The sequence below is a fragment of the Cuculus canorus genome, chromosome 14 (genome assembly GCF_017976375.1).
Source record: "Cuculus canorus isolate bCucCan1 chromosome 14, bCucCan1.pri, whole genome shotgun sequence".
NCBI classification, from domain to species: domain Eukaryota; kingdom Metazoa; phylum Chordata; class Aves; order Cuculiformes; family Cuculidae; genus Cuculus; species Cuculus canorus.
The window spans coordinates 4,603,079-4,629,192 of NC_071414.1; the positions used below are offsets into that span (position 1 = coordinate 4,603,079).

The following is a 26,114-nucleotide window of genomic DNA, read 5'->3' on the forward strand; positions in this document are numbered from 1 at the left end:
TATTTGTTTGCTGCATGCAAAGTAACCTCTTAGCAGGTTTCTTTCAGAAACACGGCTGTAGGAGTTACCAGTAGTAGGGACAACAGCAAAATTATGGCATGAACCAATATCTCAGAACTGCTGGTGCAGATTTCGGTACTTCGATGTCCAGTAGTGTTTTATGGATCTGAATAAATACAAAATATTTTTCACAGATGACAACTTATTAGAAAACCAAAATACTTATGACATTATTGAGCAAAACGTGACTGTTCACTGCTAGTCTGACTTTGAAATATCCTTACATGCCCATAAAAATCAGCATAGACTTCTTCTGCTTAATGTTTCCAAGAGACATTCAGTTATGTTTTCACAGTTCTGTTATTTCTTAAAAGCAAAGATATAGCACAGTTCTGCTAAACAGGTGTGATATGAAAAACTGGAATTAAATAGGGAAATACAGGAACCAGAGTAAGCACAATCAGCATTCATCAGTACACCCAAGGCCACACTGCCATTCGCACCATCTGCTACTAAACACACCTATCAACCATTTCTGAGTCAGCACGGCCACTTGCAAACCCATGAATGCGTCCCAGCAGCAGTTAAGCAAGCAAACCCATCTTCTACAACTATTTCTCATCACTCTCAAGAAGAAACTACTCTCTTCATTAGAGAAAGCAGATGGACAAGCCCACACAACCACTCTGACATTAAGGCAGGCATGCAGTGACATGATACGCCTCTCCCCAAGAACATAAAAGCCTCCAAGATCTATTTGTTAATTGATATCTAAATAGAAGTACCACAAGAACAAACGTTATTTTAACAACTCTCTCTTCCCATATCGCTTTACTATAAAGATACTTCTTTTTCTTCTTACAAAGCTTCTCCTGCTACAGATACAATATCTTTCAAATGTATAAACTACTCCCAGGAAGACCTCTGTACAGTTGACAAATGAAGACAGAGAGTATTTAAATTACTTTCAAATACATCCAGAACACTACTATAATCATGATATTAAATACTAAATAATTAATATTTACTTTTTTAGCTGTTTTTCAGTCGCACATTAAGACTCCGGGTAAAGTGTCAGATACTACAAACCTCAAGATCAACCATCTAAGGATTTATTCTAGACAGACTTTTTCACTGGCTTACACTTCCAGTATAAGTCACAGCAGAAAAAACCCAAAACAAATCCAGAGGAAAAGGCAAGCCCAGTGAATACAACGACTTCATAATAAAGAAAGTATGAAGCACCAATATTGCAGTTGCCCAATAAAAATGTTTTGCTTCCTACTTTATAGGAAGCCTTGATAGTTTTCTGTTTTAATATAGAATGACATGCCAATTAATTTACATTTATGATCTTAGTAGCTTATTCTTTTCTAGTTTTCTTAAAACAAGAGATGCCAAAGGGTTAGAATAACTAAGATTGACATGAATGGCAAACCTTGATCCTATTTTCAGTTGTTTACATAACAGAAGCCCAAAACAATGATACTACAAAGTCTAATTTTCTAACTAAGATGATAGAATTCCTATTTAGCATTATCCGAAGAGAAACAAAAATTAAGTATTCAGTTCTCACTTGAGGCTTGACTTCATTAGGCTCCTTGCAAGATTGCAGCATCTGTGTTCTGGTTCTTTGACCCACTACACACATAACATTACTTAAATATATCTACTCCAAATAAGAAGCCAAACCTAACTTGTGTCCATGTATACACTAACCTGCAACAAAATGGCAGTTTTATGTTTGCTTTTCATCAGGTTGTTGATGGATTCAAACAGTCTCCTCATGGATTCTTCAAATTCCGTTTGTTCTTTGCCATCATATAATCTGTTGAGAGAGGAATCAGGTTTTCCTTTCAGAATCAGAAAGTTTTGTAGTCCCAAACCTACCAGGTTTAACATTACCTCTAAAAAAACATGTTTTAAAAGTGGATCCAATATGACGTGCATAGTTAGTTCAAAACTAGGCTATATATCTGCTATTCACTGTATCGCGTAGAAATTCTTCAGCTTGAACACAACGTAAGCATTCTTATTTCTTTTTAAAGCCTCTAAAGAATGACACCACTCAGATTGGAGCTTTCCAAGTGACTTATATGCAAAAAAAAAAACTGGGTTGGGGTTTTTTTTTTCCACTACAACCGAGCTACTCTAGAATGTATTTTGCATTTCATCACTGTTTTTCTTTTGCTGTTACTGCCAATTATTCAAATAGCTATTTTTATGTTCCCCATTAACCAGCCTGCTTTTCAAAAACAGACTGTACTTGATGGTTAAAAGTTAAAAAGTACACTTAAATTAAGCTTACTCCAATATTTCTACATTCCTTGTCCTAAAGGCTGGATCTTTCAGATTTTCTCTATACTAGCTATTAATACTAAATACTGCTTATATAAAGAGAAAAACACACTTGTGATGTGTTACATTAGTTAAGTAAAACAGTCGACAGAAGTTAAAAAAACAAGCTAAGAAATAGTCAGAGTGCTACAAGAAGCCTGAAACACGGCTGGGATGCTGTGAACTACATGCTGCATCCTGATGTACTGCCTACCCTATAGGAAGAGTAAAATGCCTCTTTTTTTTAAGAGATATACCCCTACTGAGGTTTGAGAATAAAAATGCATACTAAAAAAACTTAAATGCGAAAGGCACCTTGAAACAAGTTTCAGTAGAAGCATACTTACATAGAAAAGTCATTTATTACCAAGTAGTATTTTAGTAGCATGGTTTAGGGATAAATGATTGTTTTTTAACACTGGAAATTGTGACATGTGGGGACTCTTTAGAATTATTTTTCAATGGGAATAAAATACATATAAGTTGTAACAAGGTGACTGCCTCAGTCTAAGACTTCATTAAAGTTATGGGGCAAATGCACTGGTACAGCATTTATCGATTATACAACATTGCTGCGAAAGTAAATTAAGTTTCTTAATTTACTATTTTTTATGCAAATGGAAATTTGAAGTTTTCTTGACTTAAGGTGGGACAAGGAGGGAGGCAGAAGCATCACAGAGCATGTATTAAACATGGGTTTAAAAGTTATACGAGGACTAATTTAAGCGAGATGGACTGATAATTGTATCTCCTAACTCATCATCAAGCTTCCATATAGCAATAATTTTCAACACTAAATTTCAATTACATAAAACTTCTTCTGAAAACAAATTTAATAGATGACTAAGAGTTTGCTTGGAAACAACTTCACCACAACACTGTACATGAATTATACCAACAAAAACAACCTTGGGCAAATAGAAGGAGAAAAGCAAACATTTCATGTCTTCAGTTATGTAAACCATTGGCTAATACACATGACCTTTCTGCAAAGCATAGTCACCGAACAAACAGCTGCAAGACATGACCTTAGTTCAGCTGACTGGGATAAAAGGATTTTGCTTTCATTACATCTCTATAGCTTCAGTAGGACTGAATAAATGCAAATTAAAGTAGAACTTGGTTATCTTCAACATATCTGCCTGACAATGAGACAAAAAAAAAAAGTCTCCCATTTATATCTATCATTAGAAGCCATTATTCATCTCTTTCCTACACAATTCCCACTTCATAATGTCTCTTACCTTTCAGCAAGGCATCTTAATTTCTTAAGCAGCCCATAAAATTAATGAGAACATGATCTAAAGGTCTGTCTCAGCTCTATTAATTCAAAATATTTGTCTCCAAGAAGACTAATCTCAACCCTTGAAAGAGAAGTACTTTAATCGTAAATCCTATCTTTTCTCATGGAAAGTAAAAAACATTAATCCATTATTCTCCATATTTTCTTCTTCTTCATGACCAGTCTGACAACAGGAAAACGATTGAAAAAAGTTAGATCACAACAACTATAGATAGACAGACCTTGTTAGATGATGCTGTTCACTGTTTGGTTATTTTGGCTACTGTTTGCCAGAGACCCTTGTCCTAAAGTTACTGCCTACAATAATAATTACTTCAACTGAAGTCAGAGTTTCAGACCTCCAGTTAAGGCATTTATAAGGAAAAATAAATGAGTAGATATTTATAGCTAATCACTTGAATATGTAATATTCTGCAGTAACCTCATTTACTACATACTGCCCAATGTAGACTTTTTGCTGCCAGCTAACACTGGGGATTAAAATGAAGATCAAAGTTCTCCCTGCAACAAAACCCTGCCTTCTGACCTTCAGCTACAGAAGTTTTCCATAGCACTCTACACAATACCTTCTTCCCCAAAACTCTAAATGCCCCTTTTTGCATGATGCCCATTGAAATAAAAAAATAAACCTTTTGAGTTACTCGTTGTATTCCGTTCTCATGAGTGCTACCTCCTTCCTTCAACAGCTTTTCACCTTGTTTTTCTGATCCATCTGTATATAGTAAATTCCTAGAGACAAGAATATTTCTAAGGCAATATCTACCAGCAGCACATAACTTCTGAATTTAGCCTACTTCAACTAAATTTTCATAATTCACCAAATACACTTAGTTTCAGAAAACTACAAACCTACAGTTCAAAAAAATAGGCAGCAGAAAACCAGAAAAATCGTATTGGAGCTCCCGCTGAGAAAAAGAAAACTAAAAGAGACTATCTTTCTATTCAACCACAAACATAATATCTGACCTATTCTTCTACCCTGTAGTCCCGAGTTTACCACTGCCTATCTCCTGCCACTGCATTCCTTCAGCCACGTAGCAGAGCGACAAGAGACCACCTATTAGGGGAAAAACAGCTAAGGATGAAATGAAGAAGATTAAGGTGGAAAGAGAGAAAACAGAGGATGTGGATGCAGTCTGCAAGATAGGTCGAGAGTCCTTAAGATCTAGAGAAGAAAGTAGGGGACACAGTTACCATAGTGTAATTTTTCTCCTTCTAGCTTCCATCCCCTTGGTTCTCCCCATTCCCCTTTTCCCTAAACCTAAATACCACTTGTAAATAATACACCTCATCTCGCTGAGCTATACATATTTAGTTCATTGAGTCTTCCCTTTTAATTCCTTAACTGAAGATCTGAAACTCTAAATTCAGTTAGACAACGATGACTGAAAATTACATTACTCCATGCACAGCCTGAACTGCTGAAGTCCATGATGTCAAGGACAAGCATCCAGCTTCAAGCCATCTGTCACAATGTTTGGCCACCCATTGATCTTAGGCTAAGCCACCTGACACAAAGAATAATCACCCTTTGAAATCGGCTGCTAGTTCTAAACACATCTCTAGAACTTACACTGTGAAGCAGAAAGCAGAGTTTTGAAGATTCTCTCTCCAAAAAGCAGCTCAACGTCTGTATTTTTAGACCAGTTTTCAGCTTTTAGGTTCCATTCATAAAAAAAAAAAACCACAAAACAAAAAAACCAAAACCACCCACCAGTTCTCTTCTGGAATCAATTTTTTCCTCTTTCTCAGCTCTATTTCTATTTCTGATATTGGACTGATAGTTAAATAGCAATAGCCTGAGTACTTACTGTGAAAATAAAGTCCTTGATCTAACAATAAACTTGAAAACATATTCCAGTGCTTTCAGAGTTCTTAGGATAGGTTCACACTGCTCCCCTCGGCTGGAGGTATCCAAGTAAGTCTTCAGAACAGTCATTAATTTCCTGAAATTAAAAACATTTTTTAAATAGTCTTTCTAAATTAACTTCTCTGACTTGTTAGCTACTCTAAATAAATGTCTGTGCTTAGTCAAGCATTCACAGCAAAACATACTGCATTTATTTTTACACAAATTCTGTCAGTAGAAACAAATGAGGAGCAAATTCTTAACTGCACCAGCAAGAAAGCAACCTTAAATCTGAAAACAGCAGCATAATTCCACATAATCCTGGAAGCACTATTACAGAAGCTCATAGTATACATGCATAAGGTAACACAAAATATTACTTCTGCCTATGTTAAGTAGTGATTAAAAGCCATTACATCCTCTACATGGACTGCACGTAAATAGTACAATGTTCTTGTACACAACAATATCTGCCTAAAGTATTTATTCCATTTCAACATCTCTTTGTTTTGTATGCAAAGGTAACTTTTTGCTAAGCACAATCACACACGAAAAGCTCATCTAAAAATAAACACCTTTATTTATAGTTCTTGTTTTGTCTTAAATGATTAAGCCAAGATGTCATCGAGATCTTAATGTAGCCATAAAAAGACTAAAAGAAAAGTTGCTTTTTTTTTCCTTACAACACTAAAAAAAGGAAATAAACAAAACTAGGGAAGCAGAAAAAACAATAAAAAACAAGCTAGCACGTGCATATTAATCAAACTTCCAGCCAACTGGAGAGATGAAACATTAGTAAGTGATCACAACGATCTTTGGAAGAAATTTGCATGCAAATAACAGCTCCTAGAACTACTTGCTACTGAAGAGAATATATATATATATATGCGCGTTTTTCTCTTTATCAGTGTAGCTAACAGACATCCTCAGCCCCACTGTACCAGCCTAACTCATATTTCAGGACCAAAATATCACCCTTTCAGCCTCTCAGACTTCTGGGCAGTATATCCATTGTGTAGCTTCCATTTATCCCTTTTTATAGCTTCTCTCAGTTCTCACTTTGCACTGAGGTGGAACAAAACTTATTTAACTGGTGGGGCAGCCCACCCAAGGTCCTTCAAATGTCAGTGTGAAGTCCTCTCAAAACTCCGTAAGAGCTAGGCACTCTCACAGAGTGTGTAACATGGGTGACTGAATAGGAATGAATAAATACTCAACACTTTGGGCAAAATACCATACCATAATATTGTCGTAGTACACTTGGGACACTGTCTCCTTCCTAACTCTGAGTTAGGCCACCTACAGCTACTGTTGTACTTCATAAATGACTCTTCAGACTATGTAGAATCATAAAATCTTTAAGATTAGAAAAGACCTCTAGGATCATCCAGTCCAACACAACACAGTCAACCATCTTTCAAGATGTGCATGGAAGCAATGAAAGCAAAAGAAGTCATGAATTGGGGAGCAATCAAACATGATTTTACCTAGCCTACTCTCATTAAATAGGGATAGAGTTTTGAATTTACTGTGTAACATGCCTCTCCAGTTTCTATTATCCATGTCTTCCTATCTGGGCATTATCTGAAAGCTCGAAAAATTAATTAAAAGAACTCAAAACACCCAAAAAACCACCAAAAGTCTGTCCACCTGCCCACAGGAATGACCACGTAACAAATACTAAGACCCCAGTTAATAGCTGACCACATAAGAAACACCAAAATTTCAGTTCACTGTGCTGAAACTCTCCCAGTGTAACACCCAACTGTGAACCTGCATGTGAAGACTTGACAGTTCCCAAACAATTTTTTCCCCATGAGTTTGTTTGCCCTAATAGAATATGTGAAAACCCACATAAGTGGGTTAAGGACATCCTCACATTCTCACTTACAGCACTGCAGCTTGAGACCAGGAATGTGAAAGAAGATGCTTTATAGCTAAGTACCTTTTGACAAATTTGACAGGTTTGAGATGAAGTGCTCAGCGACAGCAAATCCAGACAAGAAAAGCAAATGCCAAAGAATCATTTAACCCCAAATCAATTACTAATTGTCAATTAACTCTACTTATAATCACAGGCAGGCTTGTTTACAGATAAGCAAACAGCAGCATCCAAACAACAGTCAGCATTAATTACATCAGACACAAACGGGATCGATTTTCTTGAATGTGATGGCAGAGGTTTAGAAAAAAAAGGGAAAGAAGCAGAGAAAAAAAAACCACTTACTTGTATGCCAATGTTGCACTAAAATGCTGTTGGATATATGCTTCCAATACAGTGTTGAAATGTTGAAACTTACGGTCTGCAATGAGTCCTATGATATATATCTAAACAGACACAGACAGAATTAGCATTTGTCATGAAGTCACATTTTGAGTTTGTATCTTAGTCTTCTGAGATATTTTTGACAAAACACTATTTTTGAGTTCTTAAAGAAATGTGCTTTTCAGGAAATAGTTCTATGCCATCTGTTCTGTAGAAATTTTAAGACTAATTCCCTGAAATAAACAACTTGAAATCTCATCCAAAATTACAGGGTTCTCTACTTTGACAAATAAAAGCCTTCATTGCTGATTCTTACCAGTGCGTCAAAGACAAGGATATCATACTCATTACTGTGGGAATGTTCCATCATGATATTAAATAGGGCATCCAGCGTATCTTGAAGAAACTGTAGAACAACATGAAATAAACTTGGAACAAATTCACCTCAAAAATCCCATTTTTCTGATAATAGACTTGGTTTCTCTGAATTCTAAAGGCATTCACTGAAACATTACTTAAATTCAGAAAACATATCTGAGGGTTTAGGCTCTAGTTTCTCATCCTCAAAGCTTATGGAAAAGCTAAAAAAAAAAAATAAATCTATCAACAACGTAACTATCTACAACTACATTCCTGGTTCCTTTGTGATTCCTTTGTGATTTTCCTTTCCAGATTAGAAGTTGCTATTTTCACATATACATGATGATTAAAAACACTCTTCATATGTCTTTGGTCTGATTCAAAGTCCATTTTAAAACAAAGTATATCCCAGTGACTTGGGACCCAAATCTATGTTTGGTTAAAAGAAATACCCCTTTATTTTTTCAGAAGTTCTCCTTCTTCCTTCTCTCCAGAGAGATGTCCAATGCCAATATTTAATGAGTAACACCAATGTAATAATTTGCCACTACCCAAATATTGACAAATATATATTCATATTTTACTCTGTAAATTAGCAAAGCACTCTATTGGGTACATTACACACTTCTTTAAATATCAACATATGAAATTAATACTAAGAACTGTAAAGAGAGCAACTTGAATTGTTAGTGATGTTTCAGACAGACAAAAGCAAACAGCTGAACAGAGACTGAAGAAAATATTTTACCATTACTGTCTATGTATCAAGTTGTTAAATAAAATTTTCTGTGCATACTCAAAATGAAATTTTACCTGTGACTTATACGGAAGCACCTGATCAAAGCAGCAATGACTCCAAATAATATTCTTGGTATTGAATTCTCTAACCGTACACCAAATATCCAACAAAAAAAACCAACAAAAAGCAAAACAGGATCCTAATAAATTAATTACCAGTGAAAGGAGGCAGATTTCACCAGTAATCTCACATATGTCCACAGCCCAATGGTAGCCAATACTAGAAATGTTCAAAAGCAACAAGTAGAATAAAGGTGGCTAAGACTATGAAGAATCCTGTCTAGGTGCTTGCTTCCTTGCTTCTTCTAATGAAAGGCTTTCCTCATGTCTTCTGTAAACTGTCCCTAACAACAGCGTTACACAGTATGACACTCAATAAAGCCAACATAATTGACAGGTGTCTTTAAGTTCCTATGTATACTGCAGCTGTTCCTACACTCTCCTGTTCCTTCTCTAAATTATGTAACTTTTTTCCTGCCACTGTATGAAGGGACATACAGAATAAGTATTATTAGAATAACTACATAAAGATATACCTTCACAACTTCCTCTCCATCGACAATCTTCAGTTTTTCCAGGTTCTCCTGAAGCAGCTCCGGCTTCATACGCCACTTCAAGAGACCCAGTAAGCCCACTAATAGAAAAAAAACAGACAGACATTGAAAATGAAAATGTGATTTATCATTAGCAAAAATGTCTTCTTTCTAACCCATCTGCCTGTTTAAGAGATACATACCATTCTGAGTTAACTTTGTAGAACAAACAAGGCTTGAAATATAAAATGCATCTCGTGAGCTTACTGAAAGCCCCCCTACAATATTGGAGCTCCTGACTATGGTTGCTCCTTTATTTTCCATGTGTTGACGCGTTGAAGGTAACATCAAATAAGCCGTAGCATCCTCCATCTTTTTACTGTCACCCTGAAAAACAACACACCATACAACAATGGTCAATGAGAAGCTCAACACGAGCCGGCAACTCAGACGGCCCAGATGGCCAACCATGTCCTGGGCTGCATCCAAAGAAGTGTGGCCAGCAGGGTGAAGGAAGGGATTCTGCTCCTCTATTCCTCTCTCGGGAATAGAGTACTCATCTGGAGTACTGTGTACAGTTCTGGAATCCTCAACGTAAAAAGGATATGGAGCTGTTGGAACAGGTTGAGAGGCTACAAAGATGATGAGAAGACTGGAGCACCTTCCCTACGAGGAGAGGCTGAGAGAGCTGGGGTTGTTCAGCCTGGAGAAGAGAAGGCTCTGAGGAGATCTTATAGTGACCTTCCAGTACCTGAAGGAGCTACAGGAAAGCTGGAGAGGGGCTATTCATAAAGGCTTGTGGGGATAGAACGAGGGGGAATGGGTATAAACCGGAGCGGGGCAGATTTAGACTGGACATGAGGAAGAATTTCTTCACTGTGTGAGTGGTGAGACACTGGCCCAGGTTGCCCAGGGAGGTTGTGACTGCCCCATCCCTGGAGATGTTCAATGCCAGGTTGGATGGGCTTTGGGCAGCCTGAGCCAGTCGGATGTCCCTTCCCATGGCAGGGGTGTTGGAACTAGATCATCTTGAAGGTCCCTTCTAACGCTTACTATACTATCATACCCTTTATTACATTTATTACTTCATAATGCTAGATTTAAAATTAGACTTATTTTGTGCTTTGTACAAAAGCATAACAAAAGCTTATGTTTCCATGGACTTAAACGTATGTACTAAAGGATAAAGAACCTTCAAGTCCCAGCATGGCTTATACAGGTATAGCAAGACTCAGTGTTAGTCAGCAAGAAAGGCTGCAAGGAACACGCAGGGCAAACACTACGTGAAAATTATAAAGGCATGTGTTGAAGGTGTAGTAAAGAACCATGAGGGGTAACTTGAGTGGCAGCATAAAACCAAGAATCAGTTTCTCATCAAAATACCAATAGCTACGGAAGGCAGACTATTGAGCATCGCTTTGAAGACTGTACACAGGATAGAGACAATACTGTTACAATATCTACACATAATTTAAGAACAGGAGATTGAATAGAAGAAGAACAGCAGCACTATTTCGGTTTGGCCATTTTAAGTTAATACCTGTACATCCAACATAAAATACCATGATGCAGTAAGATTATATTTTAAATAAGACAATACGCTGAAGTAACTAGTTGGTGCAGATATCACTGAAGTTACGTTTTCCAGCAGAATGAAGAATACAAAACCGGGGAGCCAATAGGTATTTTTCTCCTTCTCAAGTTCATCAAGTAGGACGGCACAAATCTCACAGGTTTGGGTTTTTTTCCGGTGTGTGTCTCAACTTTTGATTCACACATACAGACAGGAAAGCAGCTTTTAGACTAAGAAAATAAAAATAATACTGACCACTGTATAGAGAACATAATTTTTCTTTAACAAAAGTACTAAAACATATTTCCCCAGTGAGTTTATAAGCTCTGTCAGTTAAAGTTTCACACTCAGTTGCAGATCCTTACTCTTCACTTGTGCGTAAAATAGAGTTACAAAAACTCTAATCCAGAAGGATTCTCTCAGGTTCCAGGTTTTTACATGATTTAGTGCCTGTACATGTGAAATCTCTACTTCTTATCGAACAAGAAGTAAGCTTAAAATGGACTATAAAATGACTTAGACAAACAAAAGGCAAAATCCTTAAGTAGCAAAGCAAGCTGCATTAATAATTTTAATGCTTGTATCAAGCTTACCAAATTAATTACTACACAAAATTTTTTTGGGAAAAAAAAAAAAGAATCTTGACTTCTCTTCTTCAGACAAATTTGACAGATAATGGGGAAAAGAATAAAAATTTTGATATAAAAGTCTCCTAAAAACATGCAATGCCTGAACACAGCAAAAAAACACGCTGTTTAAACTCTGCAGTTTTCAAATCACTTACTGTGACAGGCCAGATGTACGACTGTTTAAAACATTTACAGCCTACAATTACTGTTTTTAATACTAGAATAGGCAAACATATGTCAGAAAAATCTGTCTGTTTCTCACAAACATAAACTAGGTCAACTCCATTTAGCATGTCATCTAAGCTGTCACTTCAAGAAAAATTACCAGGTTGATGCAGGAATGGATTAGATGCAATTTCATAACAAAAATTAACCACAGAGTCAAACAACGTGATCATTATTTTCCTTCTGGACTATATATTGATCAATGTCAGTATTAATTAAGAGAAGATAAATAACTATACACTGCCATTAATCTTTGTTGGAGTACCTTAACAACTTGATTTATAAAATGGCATCGCCTGCCATTATTATTTTTGGCTTACTGAGAACAGCACTAAGAAATACCTGAAGTAAAATTTCTTCTGTATTTAAAGTGATTTCTGGTTCTTGGTTCCTGCCAGACAATCTTCTCCAAGGGAGAAAATAACCAAACAAAAATCTTAAAACCTCTATTCCCTGTTTCAGTTCACAAAGTCAAAAATGGGACCAGTGTAGGGGTAGGGATAACTCTTGACATAGAAAACAAAGACTGTAAATGAATCAAATCAACGCTTTTCGCTGCCTCCATCAAGAGTAGTAGTATTCATCCAGGTACTGAACTTTAGCACGTCTTACTCTATGTTACAGAAAGCCAAAAGGACAAACTTCAGTAAAACAGTAGGAAGAGTAACCCTCTCTCATTCTGCTTAGATATTGTCTCTCTATAATGAAAATTTAGATCAATGTTTACTAAGCACAAAAAGTCATATGATTTTTTTGTTCAGATGAAAAACACCACCTATCTTTGATAAAAAATAAAATTAATCAAGCACTAAAAAACAATGAAGTAGACACAACAGTGTGGGATAAAAGGTGTTTTTGGGGAGAAAGAAAGAAAGAAAGAAAACCTCTTAAAATACCTTTAGGACCAACAAATCATGGATACCGTCTTGAAGAGTTGTTCCATCCTCCTTCATTAGTCTTACATAGGCCATTGCAAAATTCTTTTCTCCTTTATCTTTAGCTGCAAAGGAAAAATATTTTCAACTGACTATGCATCAGTGAACTAGAATTCACTCAAGTAAAAATTCCATACTTACACTCTTGAGATGACCTGTGCCTGAACATGAAGCGCAGATGTGTCCTTTGCATGTCTTCAATAGGGACTGCTACCTTTTGTAAAATAAGAAAATAATCAGAGTTACGGAGGGCAGAAGGTTGTTTCCCACGTTATGAGCTCCCATTTTGGAATAAGTAAGGACCACTTCTGCTGCCTCTGTTATGCCTTTCACAGACCATTTAAAAGTATCGACCCTGATCACAGTAGCAGAAGTGGTGGCTGATAAACAATTATTTGTTTGACTTTGCCAAACAAATGAAGCACAGAACCCAGTAAGTTGAAGCATATAGACGCTTGTAGGCTAGAAAATAAGGGTACTGCAGTCTTACTGCTTACCCTGTTAACCCTACAGAATTATGCGCTGTAAGACTGGACTATGAGACTTCCAAATTTCATATACATAAACACATGACCAATTTAATAAATAAGTGAAAAAGATATGAAAACTCTAACAAAATCAATTCAATACATTTTTATGATTAAAATACTTTCCAAAGCTTTAATAGAACTGCAGGAACTTGTGAGTGCCTTATACTTAAACTAGCACGTGTACTTATAACGAATATGAAACAAAAAAGAACAATTGCATAAGAAAAAGCACAATTTTTGTATTTTATCAAGTTGATGGTTTTAAATCTTTAAAGATTTTTATTCCTTGTGTTCATTCACAACTTCCCTTTACAAATCTCCCTGTGTAACAATGCTTCACAGGTGTAATTGTTTTGGTTTGGCACCTTTTTTTCTTCTAATCATGCAGTCAAAACTCCTCATCTCCACTGCTTCAACACCATAGAACAAACGCAATATTTCATTTTTGATGAGCCACGTTAGGACATCTAAAATGATCTCATTTGTTTTGCTAAACAAAACCTTCACATCATTTTCTAGGCCATATTTCAAGCCTCAGTGATCGCGTATCTCTAATAACTGATAACGACTAAGGCTCCATCCTTCAAGCTATATTCAAGACCAAGATATTTTTTAGAAAAAGCTGATGCTACACAACTTTCCAATGTGAGGTACCAAGAAATAAAGATAACCTAAACCATACCTTTAATGTTTCCATCCAACGTGGCTGTTTGACCTGATAGTAAAGAACGGATCTATATTCACTCACGGGTTTGTCCCCTGCTCCCAAGCAAACAGCATTCTTACAAAGAGAAAGGAAGAAACAGTGCTTAGTGGGTTGTTAGTCACTTTATTTTTATGACCCAAGTAAAACCAAATGAAGAGGCAACCACTGAACGAGAGCCGCTTGGGGGAATGCCACCCATGGCTTCACCTCAGCCATGGTGAGGAGCACCAGCTTCACCTCAGCGCCGCGCTGAGCCCCTGCCCTGCGTGCTCAGAACACCTCGGTGGGGGCTGGGAGCAGTGGAGAGCTCTGCTCAGCCCCCACCTGCCCTCAAGGCCCTGGGCAGCTCCAGCTTGGAGCCTCAGGAGACTCGAGACACTCCAGGAAAGCCACAGGTTCAGGACCAGCCTATCTGACGCAGGTGGAAGACTTGTCTTTAATCAACAATTTAAATCTGGGTATGGTGTCATTCCAAATTAAATCATAATGAAAGAACAATAGAAAGAAAGCCTTAATTTGAAGCCACTGCATTTTTCAAACCTCTGAACATAAAGAAAACAAACATTCGATACTTAAAAGAGGCTACAGGAAAGCTGGGAAGGGCTGTTAAACAGGGAGTTCAGAGATAAAACAAGGGAGAATGGTTTTAGGCTGAAAACGGGAAAACTGAGATGAGATATTAGGAAGATATTGTTTTCCTGTGAGGGTAGGGAGGCTCTGGCCCAGGTCACCCAGAGCAGTGGTGGCTGCCCCATCCCTGGAGGTGTTCAATGCCAGGTTGGATGGGGTTTGGAGCCCCTGATCCAGTGGGAGGTGTCCCTGCCCACGGCAGGGATGGGACTGGATGGGCTTTAAGGTCTCTTCCAACCCAAACCAGTCTCGGCTTCTGCAATTTTCCATAATTATACTGGACCTACACCAGTTTGTGTTTTACAGGTGTTATACCTAACAAGACCTGGATGATGAACATAGACTTGATTTCTCAAACTGACCGACTTCAGTAATAAAGGCATCATCTCAATTCACAGAAGAAACACACAAAGTAAAAATAACCTAGTTTCAACTTAAAGTTTTGACAAAGTTCCAAATTTATTCTAACCTAGGAATTCAGTCAGTTTAGTGACTCTGTGAAGAGATTTGGCCTACATCTGTCTTCCCTAGTTGATTGCTGTTGAGGATTATACATGCAGAGTAACTGCTAATGCTGATGATTGAAGAAGCAATTTCACTGACACCAGGCGTTCAGACATCAAACTGAAATGCATGAAAGAAGCAAATGTATTAAATTCTCTGCTGAAAGTGCAGATGAAACCAGCCCTACACGGGCTACCGGAACCACTGCAAAGGTGTAGTTTTCCTGATGAAAATGAGAAGAATCCTAGAAATCTGCTTCAAGGCCATGGTGCCTTGTGACAAGAAGGGTGTGATGCTGACAGCTGAAGATGATTTATAAGCTCTAGTCAGAGCTATTGAACCGCAGGAAGGTATGTCTCATGTGCCTGAAAGGAGATTTTACAATTATTTCGACTTATTCTGTGACATTCTTGGAACAAAAGGCCTTTTACATGCAACAATAGCTCTAGTGCTGCTCTTCAACTGAAACTAGTTCCATACCTAAACAAAGCCAACCAGTCTCTTGTTCAATGAGCATAGACCTGTTTGGATTCATGCATAACTGGAAACACACAAATTAATATAAATCCATGACTCCAGAAATTTATTGTTATTCACTTATTTTTTGGAGTCTTAAAGGGAAAACCAGTTGGTTTTGTTATTTCTCGCATTCAACAGCATTTCCATTAACTTCTCAAACTGGTTGCTTAAACATGTCTAAGGCTTATTATCCACAGAAAGCAGGATGATTTGAACATGTATTTCAGATCATGGATAAAGTGACAAGTCCACTTTCTCCTAGAATTTGGAGAAAGGACACATCTGCACTACTGAGCCTACATAGTACTGGAAAGTAAGATGTAATGCACTGCAATAGGTTAATTTCTTTAAGGAATACTTTGCTGTGTGTATTTTGGGCATATTATCTGTGAATAGACAGAACAGACGTTGTTGAAGTTGATTTCACAACAGCACTAACTTCCACGTACGCAAGTCGTGTGGTGAGATGTTTTCTTATATACAAGTAATGTTTTGTCATTAGGGTTACAATTTGTTGTGTGGACTCCAAGCATTATATGGATTTAGAATTTTCTTCATTTGAGCTTTAAAGCCTAATTTTAGGTCAACCATTGTAGTTTACAAGCATACATCAGCAAGTCAGGAACCACAATGAGTTACTCCGTCTTTTTCATCTCAGGAAGTGTCACTATAATTTCCCCCTCACGATCACACTACTGATTTAGTGAACAGCTTAGAAAAACAAAGGCCAAAAATCTCTCTGAATACCCAAATGGCATTAAGAAGCCCTCAAGAAACGACAAAAAAAAAAATCCTCAAAACAAAAATAGACAGGAAAAAGACACTGTAAATATTTATGTTCCCTCTGTACAGTGCCTACACTCCTCTGCTGTTACTACTTTAGTTATTTGCTGTGTACTTCACTCAGGGGACAATGACACAGTCTTCCTGGCACAAATCTAGGGTTTGTTCTTTGGCAGAAATGGTGCTTCTAACATTTTAATGTACAAATTGCATTCCTCTGGGAATTTCCAGAAGAAAAACCCCTAGAATAAGAATGCATTAGCTGTCAGAAGCAGCATTTGTTCCTTGGCACAGCTAAAATAGGTCATTCAGTGTTATTGCTCATTACAGTTTTATGTGAGACATTTATAGGACTTCAATAGATATATCACTTTTTAAATATTGTAAAACTCGCAAGTAATGAGATGTCACACGATGACATAAGTGAAGGAAGTGCATGGTTTTGCACAATAGTACTTTATGAGAAGTTTAAGGCTCACTTCTATAACAGATCTCATGTTTCTATGTCCATCATACAGAAAAAAGAAAACTTACGGGCATCACTTTTCCTTCTTCATCACAGACACACATTATGACTTCCACATTTCTCTGAGTTGTTTTATTGTATCTATCAAAATCTCCGTACAGCAATGTAATATAAATGTCATTTCTTATATCCCCTAAGAAAGAAATAGAAAGGTTAAAAATAAACTAAAGTGTTGTGAGAGCTTTGGGTGAACTGAACTTCACAATAGTACCCTTTTTCTGAGTTAAAGAGATAAAAATGTCTTATTTTTTATTTTTTTCCATTTTCCATGAACAAGAATTTCCATCTCTGTTATTTTTAGCTGAGATGCTACAATGTGATGTGAAACGAACCAAACGAGAGTCCTTCAAGTGCCTGGAAGAAATTCTCATCCTGCACTGACACCTGCTGGTGAGGTGACCGATGAGGACAAGTCTGAATTTTCCCCAAATACACAGCTCTCCTTCTAGAGGGAGCTTCGTAGTTTGATTTTGTCCTGTGAACAAATCAATAGTTTCTTTTAATATAAGGATTGAGATTTGAATTAAAGGCTTAGCTAGGTGGTGTTTGTTTTTAAAAAAGGAGCATTAGAGACAGTGAGCGACCTTGGAAAATAATTGTACTATAAATAAGGAAAAAAACCCACAATAGATTATAAAATTGCTTATTGTAATTATTTAGAGACTGTGATAAGTTACAAAAAAATAAGGTTAATTTCAAATTTAAGTAAGCATCCACCATAACGCACTTAGAAGACAAGAAATCTATGGACAAGAAACTGGGATTACCTTTCCTTGTCTCCATTTAATTTTTTCTGTTTAAATACTAGAAAATACTTTCCAAGGATTTCACTACTTTTATATAAACATCCAATACTAGAATAAAGCTTACAGGGAAGTAGGAACTCTAAAGAGCCTCTGAGTTACCCACTACAGAAGGAAATAAATTTGCAGCTGATGCTCATTAACCTAGAGAACAACAACAAAAAAAATCCATTCCTTCTATAGAATAAATCACCTCCTACCTGGCATGATTATTTCAGGAAATCCTAGCTTTCTAGCAACAACTGTGGTTCTGTCTACAAGATGTGGATAGTCCTTCCTAGTTTGAATCACATCTCCAACAAGCATTTTCACAGTGACCCAGAGACCTATTAAGAAAATAAAAAAATAAGATTATATTTATGGCAAGGAGAAAAATCCCCTCTCTCTTCAGACAATTGCCTTTTCTACCAAAAGAGTGATAAGAATTTATTTCCCCCACTTCCTTAAGATGAAGGTAAAAGCTCTGTAATCCAAACTTGTTGCTACTAATTCAAATAGCCTCCAAGAATCTGCCAGAAATGGGTGGTTCTTAACTTCTAGCTTAGAAGCTGCCCCACCTCCATGGTGGTCCTACTGCTTTCACATGAAAGCCTTTCTCCAAAAGGTAAACAGTCTAAAATGAAGGCCTTGTTACTTTGCCTAAGCAACAACAAAGTCATCTTCACCTTGTCCACCACTGTCTCCTTTCGATGCAGTGACTTTACTTAGCAGACTGTGTAAAAAGTCATTCTCTGCCACCACCCTGCAAGAGAAAAAAAACATCTACCAGGAATTAAGTGCTAGATACATCAAGCACCATTGAGAACACAGATGACCAACAGACCTTATTATTATACGTTCTGTAATTGCATTACCACTCACTCTGAGGTGCACATCATTGACATTAAGCCTATGTGTACATCGAAGTGGAAAAAGATCCAATCACCAACTTTATGAACAGCATTTTGTGACGGATTGACAATATGAAAGCTTATGATTTCAAAGGAACACACAAACGCCTTCACCAACATGCCAGTCCAGCCAACTTCCCCTACTAAACACCCTGACCGATGGATGAACCTTGAAATCTTTTTAGCTACTTTCAAAACTGCAAACAAGTTCTCATATAACCAACATGTTGGATCAAATGGTGATCAAGTTAAATAATAAAACAGTGTGTCCTATTCGGGTCTTGCAGAACTACATTTGTTCTCCATAGTACAGAGCATTAGAGCTACATAGAACGCGCAAACATTTCCAGTGAATATACAGGCTTAATCTGCAAATATCCTGTTTTTAGGCAGCTGGTCTGGCTTTTTTTTTTTTAAGATAGTTAATGTATGATAATTCAACTACTTTTTAACCAAAAGCCAATTTTTTACTCAGATTATTCTCAAATTCAAACCAGAAACAAGCACATAAATTACTAGTTAAACATAGCGGTAAAGCTTACTGTTGACTAAATATAACTATTAAACTTGGGTTTTGTTAAGTATTAGCTGCCTGAAGTAGAATATCTGTAGAATATTTGTAGAATATACCTTCATTTAACACGCTATGTAACCCCTGTCAAGTCTTATATGTCTTTTCAAGTGATACTTAAATAATTAGCACTATTGTAACAATATCACTGAAGTGAAAAATTATTTTTATAAAAACATTGCATAGATGATTACAGCCAACGAGATACAGAAATTTATGCTTATTAAGAAAAGATTTCACATCTTACGGGTGAAAGGGAATGAAATGCTGCTTTTCTTCGTCGCTTTCAGTTTTTCCTTTTACAATATCTGTGATATCCATAACTAGAGGAATAAAAGAAATATCATCAAAACATAAAAGCATTGCAAAGTATTTCCCTTCATGAATAAATAATGTACATCAATGTTCTTGTGCCTCTACATAGATACAGCTTTTAAACTCGCAAGCAGTGTAGCCCAATAGGGGTAGATTTGGGGGGCAGAAAATTTAGTGCAAAGTCCACACTACAAACATCACATTGTGTGAAAGCAGAATTACTTCTGACTAATTTTGGTCTGATCCTGCAAATATAAGCACATTGGTGGTGCTCTGGGGACGTAATTACCAGTTTTATTTCACCCGCAAGAAATTCTATTATTATACTCTGACCCTGTGCTTTGGTTTCCACGGTGTAGCAGTAACTATGAATTATTAGGAGATTAAAATGCAAAGCACTTTTCCGACCTGAACTACAATGCTAATGTAGGTGTAGTCTTTATGGACTAAAATAATTAAATATGGAACATAGCCGATATAGCTGTTTTGTATTCTGACAGGTCTCCTTAGAGATCCTACAGTCCAGGACTGCTAAGCATCACTGGGGTCCTGTTTCAGACACCGCACAGGAGAGTTACCTGCCACTCCAAAAGGCCGCCTCAGTCCTTGGGTGTATTTCTTTGAGTTACTGTCTTTGAGCTCCATCCTTCCAACTCGGACTATTTGACAAACTAAATAAATTTTATCTCGGCTAAGGTCTTTATTTCCAAGATCCTAAGATAAAAAAAGAGAAAGAACTGAAATTTTACTTGGACAAGAATGAAGTTGTGACATTTAACCAGGACCTCCAGTAATAAACTGAGCCTCAGCAATTAAAATAAAACCAAAACAAACTGAACCCAAAAAACATTTAAGAGATCCGACAGTTTTAAGAAAATGTAAGGTGAGAAAAGAGCAGCAATCAAGAGTACAGCAAATAAAAAAACATGAGGCAGCAAATTTATTTGAAGAAAGGACATGGAAACATTTTAACTGCCTTAAAGGACTCAATGTCTGGTTATCCTGCTTTATTTCTAAAATAATTTCTGCTTCTTTTTTAGTCTTGCTCAATCTTCAGAAGTCCTGATAGTGACCACAGAGAAGAGGAAATCTCATTTGCAAAAGCAAAGTAAGGTAAATTGGAAAACACTTACAGTGAATACTACTTTAAGATTGTTGAGCATATCGATTTCCTTTGGAAAGCCTCTACTCCCCCATCTCACCAAGTAGTTCTCACTGTTTTGAAGATAAATACCTCATTGCCATGTGATTTAAAAATCCTTTCCTTTCATACAACTTAAAAAAACAGAGTACATAGCAAAGTCTGCATAACAGGCAATAGTCTGGCACTTGTTTAAACCTAAAACCACACTAGAAAGACAAGAAAACTAAACAAAATACCATCAGTAAGTTCTAAAAAGTAACTTTAACATACAACAGAAAGCTACCTTTTTTGGAGGAAACAATTGTCACCATTCTGTTTGATAAGAACAGTCAACAGAAACTTAATCTATCTTCATATTTAAATGTCACTCCCATTTTGTTCCCTTCCCATTTCAGCACTTTACTTCAGTCACTATAAAATTCTCCATCAAGAATTATCTCTTAACTTTGAAGTGGTCTCAGACTTCTCCAAAATTCTAAGTGTTCAGACCAGGAATTCAGTATCAAAGTACTTGGGAACCATTACCCTCTAATTCTTTAGTAGCCACTAATGAAGAGATATGTCAACACTTCCTCTTCCTTTTTGTTTTCTTCTTTTGATTAATACATTCTCTGCATAACCAACATGTTGGCAACTCTTTTACCTCATTTTGGCCAGATCCTTTTGCTACTCTTTTGGAATAAAACAAGAAAGCTTACCTAATAATTGTTGATTTCTGCGGATCATAGAGTGACATAAAGAGTTCTGCATCCTCTCCAATTCGACAAACAAAATTCCGCACAAAGACATACAGGCTGTGGGTGGGGGATGAAGACATCCGGGAGTACGATGCATAATCTGGTTGATCCTTTGACTACTCAAAAAGAAGAAAGTCATTAGTTGGATCCATGAATTATTCCGGTGGGATACTACAAGCAGTTTCAATTTTTATTCTATACAAGAGTTAATATTGAAAAATCATAGGAAATTTAGACAAAAGTACTGATCTCCAGCAAAGAAGCAGTGCCCTGTATATTCCTCTGAAAGTCATGGCTTAATAATGCAAATATGCATAGCAAATAGGTTTGTGACCCTTGGCAATGCTTCAGCAGAGCATCAGCATTTTTTCTACTGTGCAGCTAGACAGTTTGAAGGTGCAGAAGTGACATAGGCATGGAATATCCCCTCTTCCTTTCCAGACCCTTCACCATATGCAAGGACATAACAGGCTCAGAGTGGGTTCTTCAGAATACCGCACCCAGACTAGGGAGCTACCTCTGTGTGCAAGTAATGAAAGCGCTGATAACAGAGATGCCTTAAATCAATCTTTCGCAGTTCTTATAGGACTCAGTATGAGTAAGAACTTCCTTTGTATGGGATTCTAAGCGTATTATCCTATTCAGGTAGGTGTCTCTTGTAAGAAATGGAATAGGGATTACTATATTTTATGAATATTTCTAAGGCACACAATAGTTAAGCTGCTTCTCCTCCCTTTTACCTTCACCTCCAGAAACCTTCCTTCCTTAAAAATCTTACATTTACTTTCTTTCAGGAGAAAAGAGCCACGTTCAATTTCCCTCTTGTATATGAACATAATCGAAACCTTACCTGCCAAGATAATTAGGCTGCTTTCCATGCAACAATCCTGCAGTCCTTTACTAAAAGTTGGTAAAAGACTGTGCCTAAAGAGGTTTTACAATGTTTTTGCCACACTGCAAGAACTTAACCCCCTTTAGAAGACAACAGCAAGGACCTCATAGATCTTTTCCAGCTTGATATATTCTACGACTTGTATTTTAGGCCAGTTCTTCAGCCACTGGGCACATATATAAAATATGAAACATTGTCACCACTTTCAAAGAGAAGAGAAAGCATCAAGCTGTCACTAGAGGCAAGTCTACAATTCTGAAAGAGATCATTTTTGAACACAGTGGGATACATCAGAAGGCTTCATATCCACATTCTAATGATGCTTCAGTAAGCAAGGAACAATAGCAATACAACATACACCTCTTTGAAGGGGAGACAAATAACATACGCTGAGATCAGGAGACAGCAATTACAACAACTCAAAGCCAGGCTCCTTATTTGTACCCGTATCCTATTTTAAATACACAGAAACAGCTACATAACATTTGATGGCCTAAAGGTCTACTTTATCTATTGTTTCATTCCATTTTTAAAACAAGTCAACAGCCTACTGCAGACCACCAAGTTGAATTTACTTCATATTGTCAGTTAATTACATGATCTCTGAAGCAGATTATTTTAACACTGATGAGAATAACGCATAAGGTGTTTTCCAGTGACTTGTCAGAGGCATTACTTAAGCATCATGACAGCCCAAATTATTTTTGTCAACTGTTTTACTTACTTTATTACTGTTTACTTTCTCATGAATGAAGAAAAGAACCCAACTATGTGACGAGTCCCTCTACATATTTAATATAGGAAAAGTTCAAGGAAGTGTAGTCATCTGCATTGCATTTTAAAAGATGAAATTTATGCACTCATCAGGTTTGCTTAGCCATGCTGACACCTCGTCTGCCGAGGATTATGCTGAGTTTACCTAAGCTCCTCTTTAGCGAGCTTAAGTTCTTGAACTTCACCAGGCTAACCAACAAGCAGCAACACAGAGCAAACAACTAGTGTTGTCACAAATCTTCTAAAGAGCAGCCGTGGTTAGTCACCACTTGCCGCCTGAACTCCAGCGACCTACCTATTCACTAAGCCAATCAGCCTATTGAGTCACTCGCAGATGCAATAAGGAGACATATTTTGATTTAGGAATCCAAGAATGGATGTAGAACAGCTTTAGATGGAGGCTTTCAGCCTAGCCCCCAGCCTGAACCCAGTGCACAAGTGCAACTCACTCCATATGAGCCTTAGCCTTATGTACACCACATGAATGCCGATCTACTCTCAGTTCAGTCAGAGGCAAAGGTTTCCACCAACTTTTACAATAGAATGTTACATCTTTTAACCCTTGTAATGATTTTTCAGCAAGGGAAGCATTGAGTTTGGCCAATTATTCCTACCATTTCCTCCTTAATTCGCTCAGTGATTTTATTAGTTGCTTCTTCATGTGCATGAAACAAGCTGATGACACTGCTCTTATCTGGATCCAAGATATTTCCATCTTCATCTCTAACTATTAGATCTAGTTCAAGTATCCTGTGAAAATATGAAGGGCATAATGGCAAGGTTATTGTCTTCTATAAAAATAAAGCTTAGAAATATAACACCTAAGAAGCTACTTCAAGTTTTATGCAGTAAAGTAAGCTTAAATACATGCAACAGTATTTGATGAAGGAAAAATCTAACTAAACCCCACAATTTTTTTTTTCAAGCTGCTGAACATTACTATGAATTCCTAAGATGGATACATAGTCAAAGCTTTTAAATGTCCATTACATAAAATAGATTCACTATGGTCAATGACTTCAGGCAGCTCTATATCTCTTGCTTTTCAACATACAACATTCGTAATCAAGTTGTGCAGGTTTTTCCTGTTACCTTCTGCTTTTATGTTGTTCTCTTACACCTCCAGACCCATTAGTTAACTACTCTGCTCTGTTCTCCTTTGCTCTCATAGAAGTCATGCTTTTTACCCCTTCCGGTCATTTCTTTTCCCCCCCTCTCAGTGTTCACAGCTCAAGCCTTACATCCATACATCCTACATAAACAGCGTGACGGTGCCACCTCAGCCAAGAGATACCCTGTCTCGCCTATCCAAGATCTTGATCCTGTACCCTAAAACCAGTTGAAGTTGTGCCAAACCATATCTTTCACAGTTTCTATAATGTATTCTCTACCTTTACGGCACTATTAATCTTGTTTGAAGCAGTCTGCACCAGACTGGAAGCTGGCTTTGTCACCTTACATGATTATCCACAACCTCTCCAGACTTGGTGTTCAATATTTCATGCCACAACGACCCACTCATTCCCCTTCATTGCTTCTCCACCATGCGGCAAAGTGCCCTTCACACAACTCAGCCCCACACTTCGAGGCACTAACAAATAGTATCCAACTCGCATTTTTTACCTGTACTATTCCAAATCATTTTAAATATCCCTTCTATCTCTGCTAGTCCACAGGAAGAAGCTTACTGTCTCATAATTTGGAAAGAGGAGTGTGAAAACAAAACTCTGAAAACAAAGAAATGTTAGTGTGGTTTAATCAGAGATAGGCTTCTTTCTCTGACACATTTCCAAGTAAAATCTGCTTTTAGTAAGCTCTTTCTTCCCCTTTATAGGCAGTGGAACACCACTCTACCCCACATAACCCTATTTTGGCCAAAAATATGTTGTACTGCAGTGACTTTTTGTTAGCAACAAGAAGATGAGGCCTTCTGTTAAAAAACCTATTTTATTCCTGGTAATTTCACTTCTATTACCAGAATAAGAGTTCTGCCTGGAAATTCCCTAGTAAATTGTGGACATGTGTAGAGTGGTGGTACAGCGCCTTTAACAAAGGCTCTGCACACTTCAGACTTCTCAGACATCTGCTATTTATTCACCATAACACAAATCTCACTACCACCTCTGAGCTGGTAGCATAATACTACTAAAGGTAGGCTGTGGCTGTGAAGGACGGATAAGTTTGAAGTCCTGAATACATGGATGTTACAGCACAGGAACAACAAGAAATTTGAAAAGGAAGATTTGCTATGTCTACATCTTTCACTAATGAGTTAAACAGCAAAAAAGGAAAACTCTCATCTTCTTTGTTCTAGCTGGGCGATTAAAATAAATCACGAAGCAACGTAGGCCACTTACTTGTTACCATAGTCGATTTTGGAAGTGACTTTCTGTTTGAGTTCTTTGAGCTCATCTTTTGGCAAAGTCCCGGACAGAAGCTGTGACCGCCACTCCATTAAGTCATACATCATAGACTGCACCTGCTGGAACTGCTCTTTCTTATTTGTCTAAGACATAAAAGAAAATAACAGGTTTCAACCTTCAAGTTGAAGTGAAATGTTGGCCTTGACAATTAAAGGATACATCATATTTAATAGTAAATTATTGTACGGGCTAGAATCAGGCTAAGTACTGAACTTCCTCTCTGCTCCCACCCACAACTTAAGGACAGAATCTCCTTCATGACCATAAAAAAATTAAATAAAATTTAAGCAGTTTGTATGGGGACTGGGAATCGCAGTTTTATTTTGTTGTGTTATTTTAAAATCTGTTAACTAAAACTCATCAAGAGAAAACACGATAAAAACAATTTACTTCTCATATACTGATAAGAGTACACTGGGAACAATTTGGTTTGGTTGCAGTATTAAGATATTAAAGAGAAGAAAGACAGAGAGAACGCACATAAGTCACTAAAGCAGTTCAAGAACCATTCACTGAAATGAGAAAAGATGGAATGGTTGACTTCAGCAAGAAGACGACT

General features: G+C 37.1%; 1 protein-coding gene across 1 annotated transcript in view; it reads right to left on the reverse strand.

Annotated features, from left to right (window-relative positions):
- Window positions 1–26,114, reverse strand: part of DOCK2 (dedicator of cytokinesis 2) — a 174,246-nt gene that overhangs the window by 133,660 nt on the left and 14,472 nt on the right. Inside the window, exons 6-23 of the mRNA XM_054079776.1 lie at window positions 25,490–25,638; window positions 23,747–23,882; window positions 21,428–21,582; window positions 20,719–20,800; window positions 20,164–20,299; window positions 19,518–19,593; window positions 18,475–18,551; window positions 18,010–18,135; window positions 17,015–17,139; window positions 14,021–14,119; window positions 12,950–13,022; window positions 12,770–12,873; window positions 9,650–9,833; window positions 9,450–9,547; window positions 8,072–8,161; window positions 7,717–7,817; window positions 5,452–5,586; window positions 1,720–1,828 (exon numbers count right to left, since the gene is read on the reverse strand). Coding sequence (XP_053935751.1) covers window positions 1,720–1,828; window positions 5,452–5,586; window positions 7,717–7,817; window positions 8,072–8,161; window positions 9,450–9,547; window positions 9,650–9,833; window positions 12,770–12,873; window positions 12,950–13,022; window positions 14,021–14,119; window positions 17,015–17,139; window positions 18,010–18,135; window positions 18,475–18,551; window positions 19,518–19,593; window positions 20,164–20,299; window positions 20,719–20,800; window positions 21,428–21,582; window positions 23,747–23,882; window positions 25,490–25,638 — 2,055 coding nt within the window. The remainder of the gene's footprint in view (window positions 1–1,719; window positions 1,829–5,451; window positions 5,587–7,716; window positions 7,818–8,071; window positions 8,162–9,449; window positions 9,548–9,649; window positions 9,834–12,769; window positions 12,874–12,949; window positions 13,023–14,020; window positions 14,120–17,014; window positions 17,140–18,009; window positions 18,136–18,474; window positions 18,552–19,517; window positions 19,594–20,163; window positions 20,300–20,718; window positions 20,801–21,427; window positions 21,583–23,746; window positions 23,883–25,489; window positions 25,639–26,114) is intronic.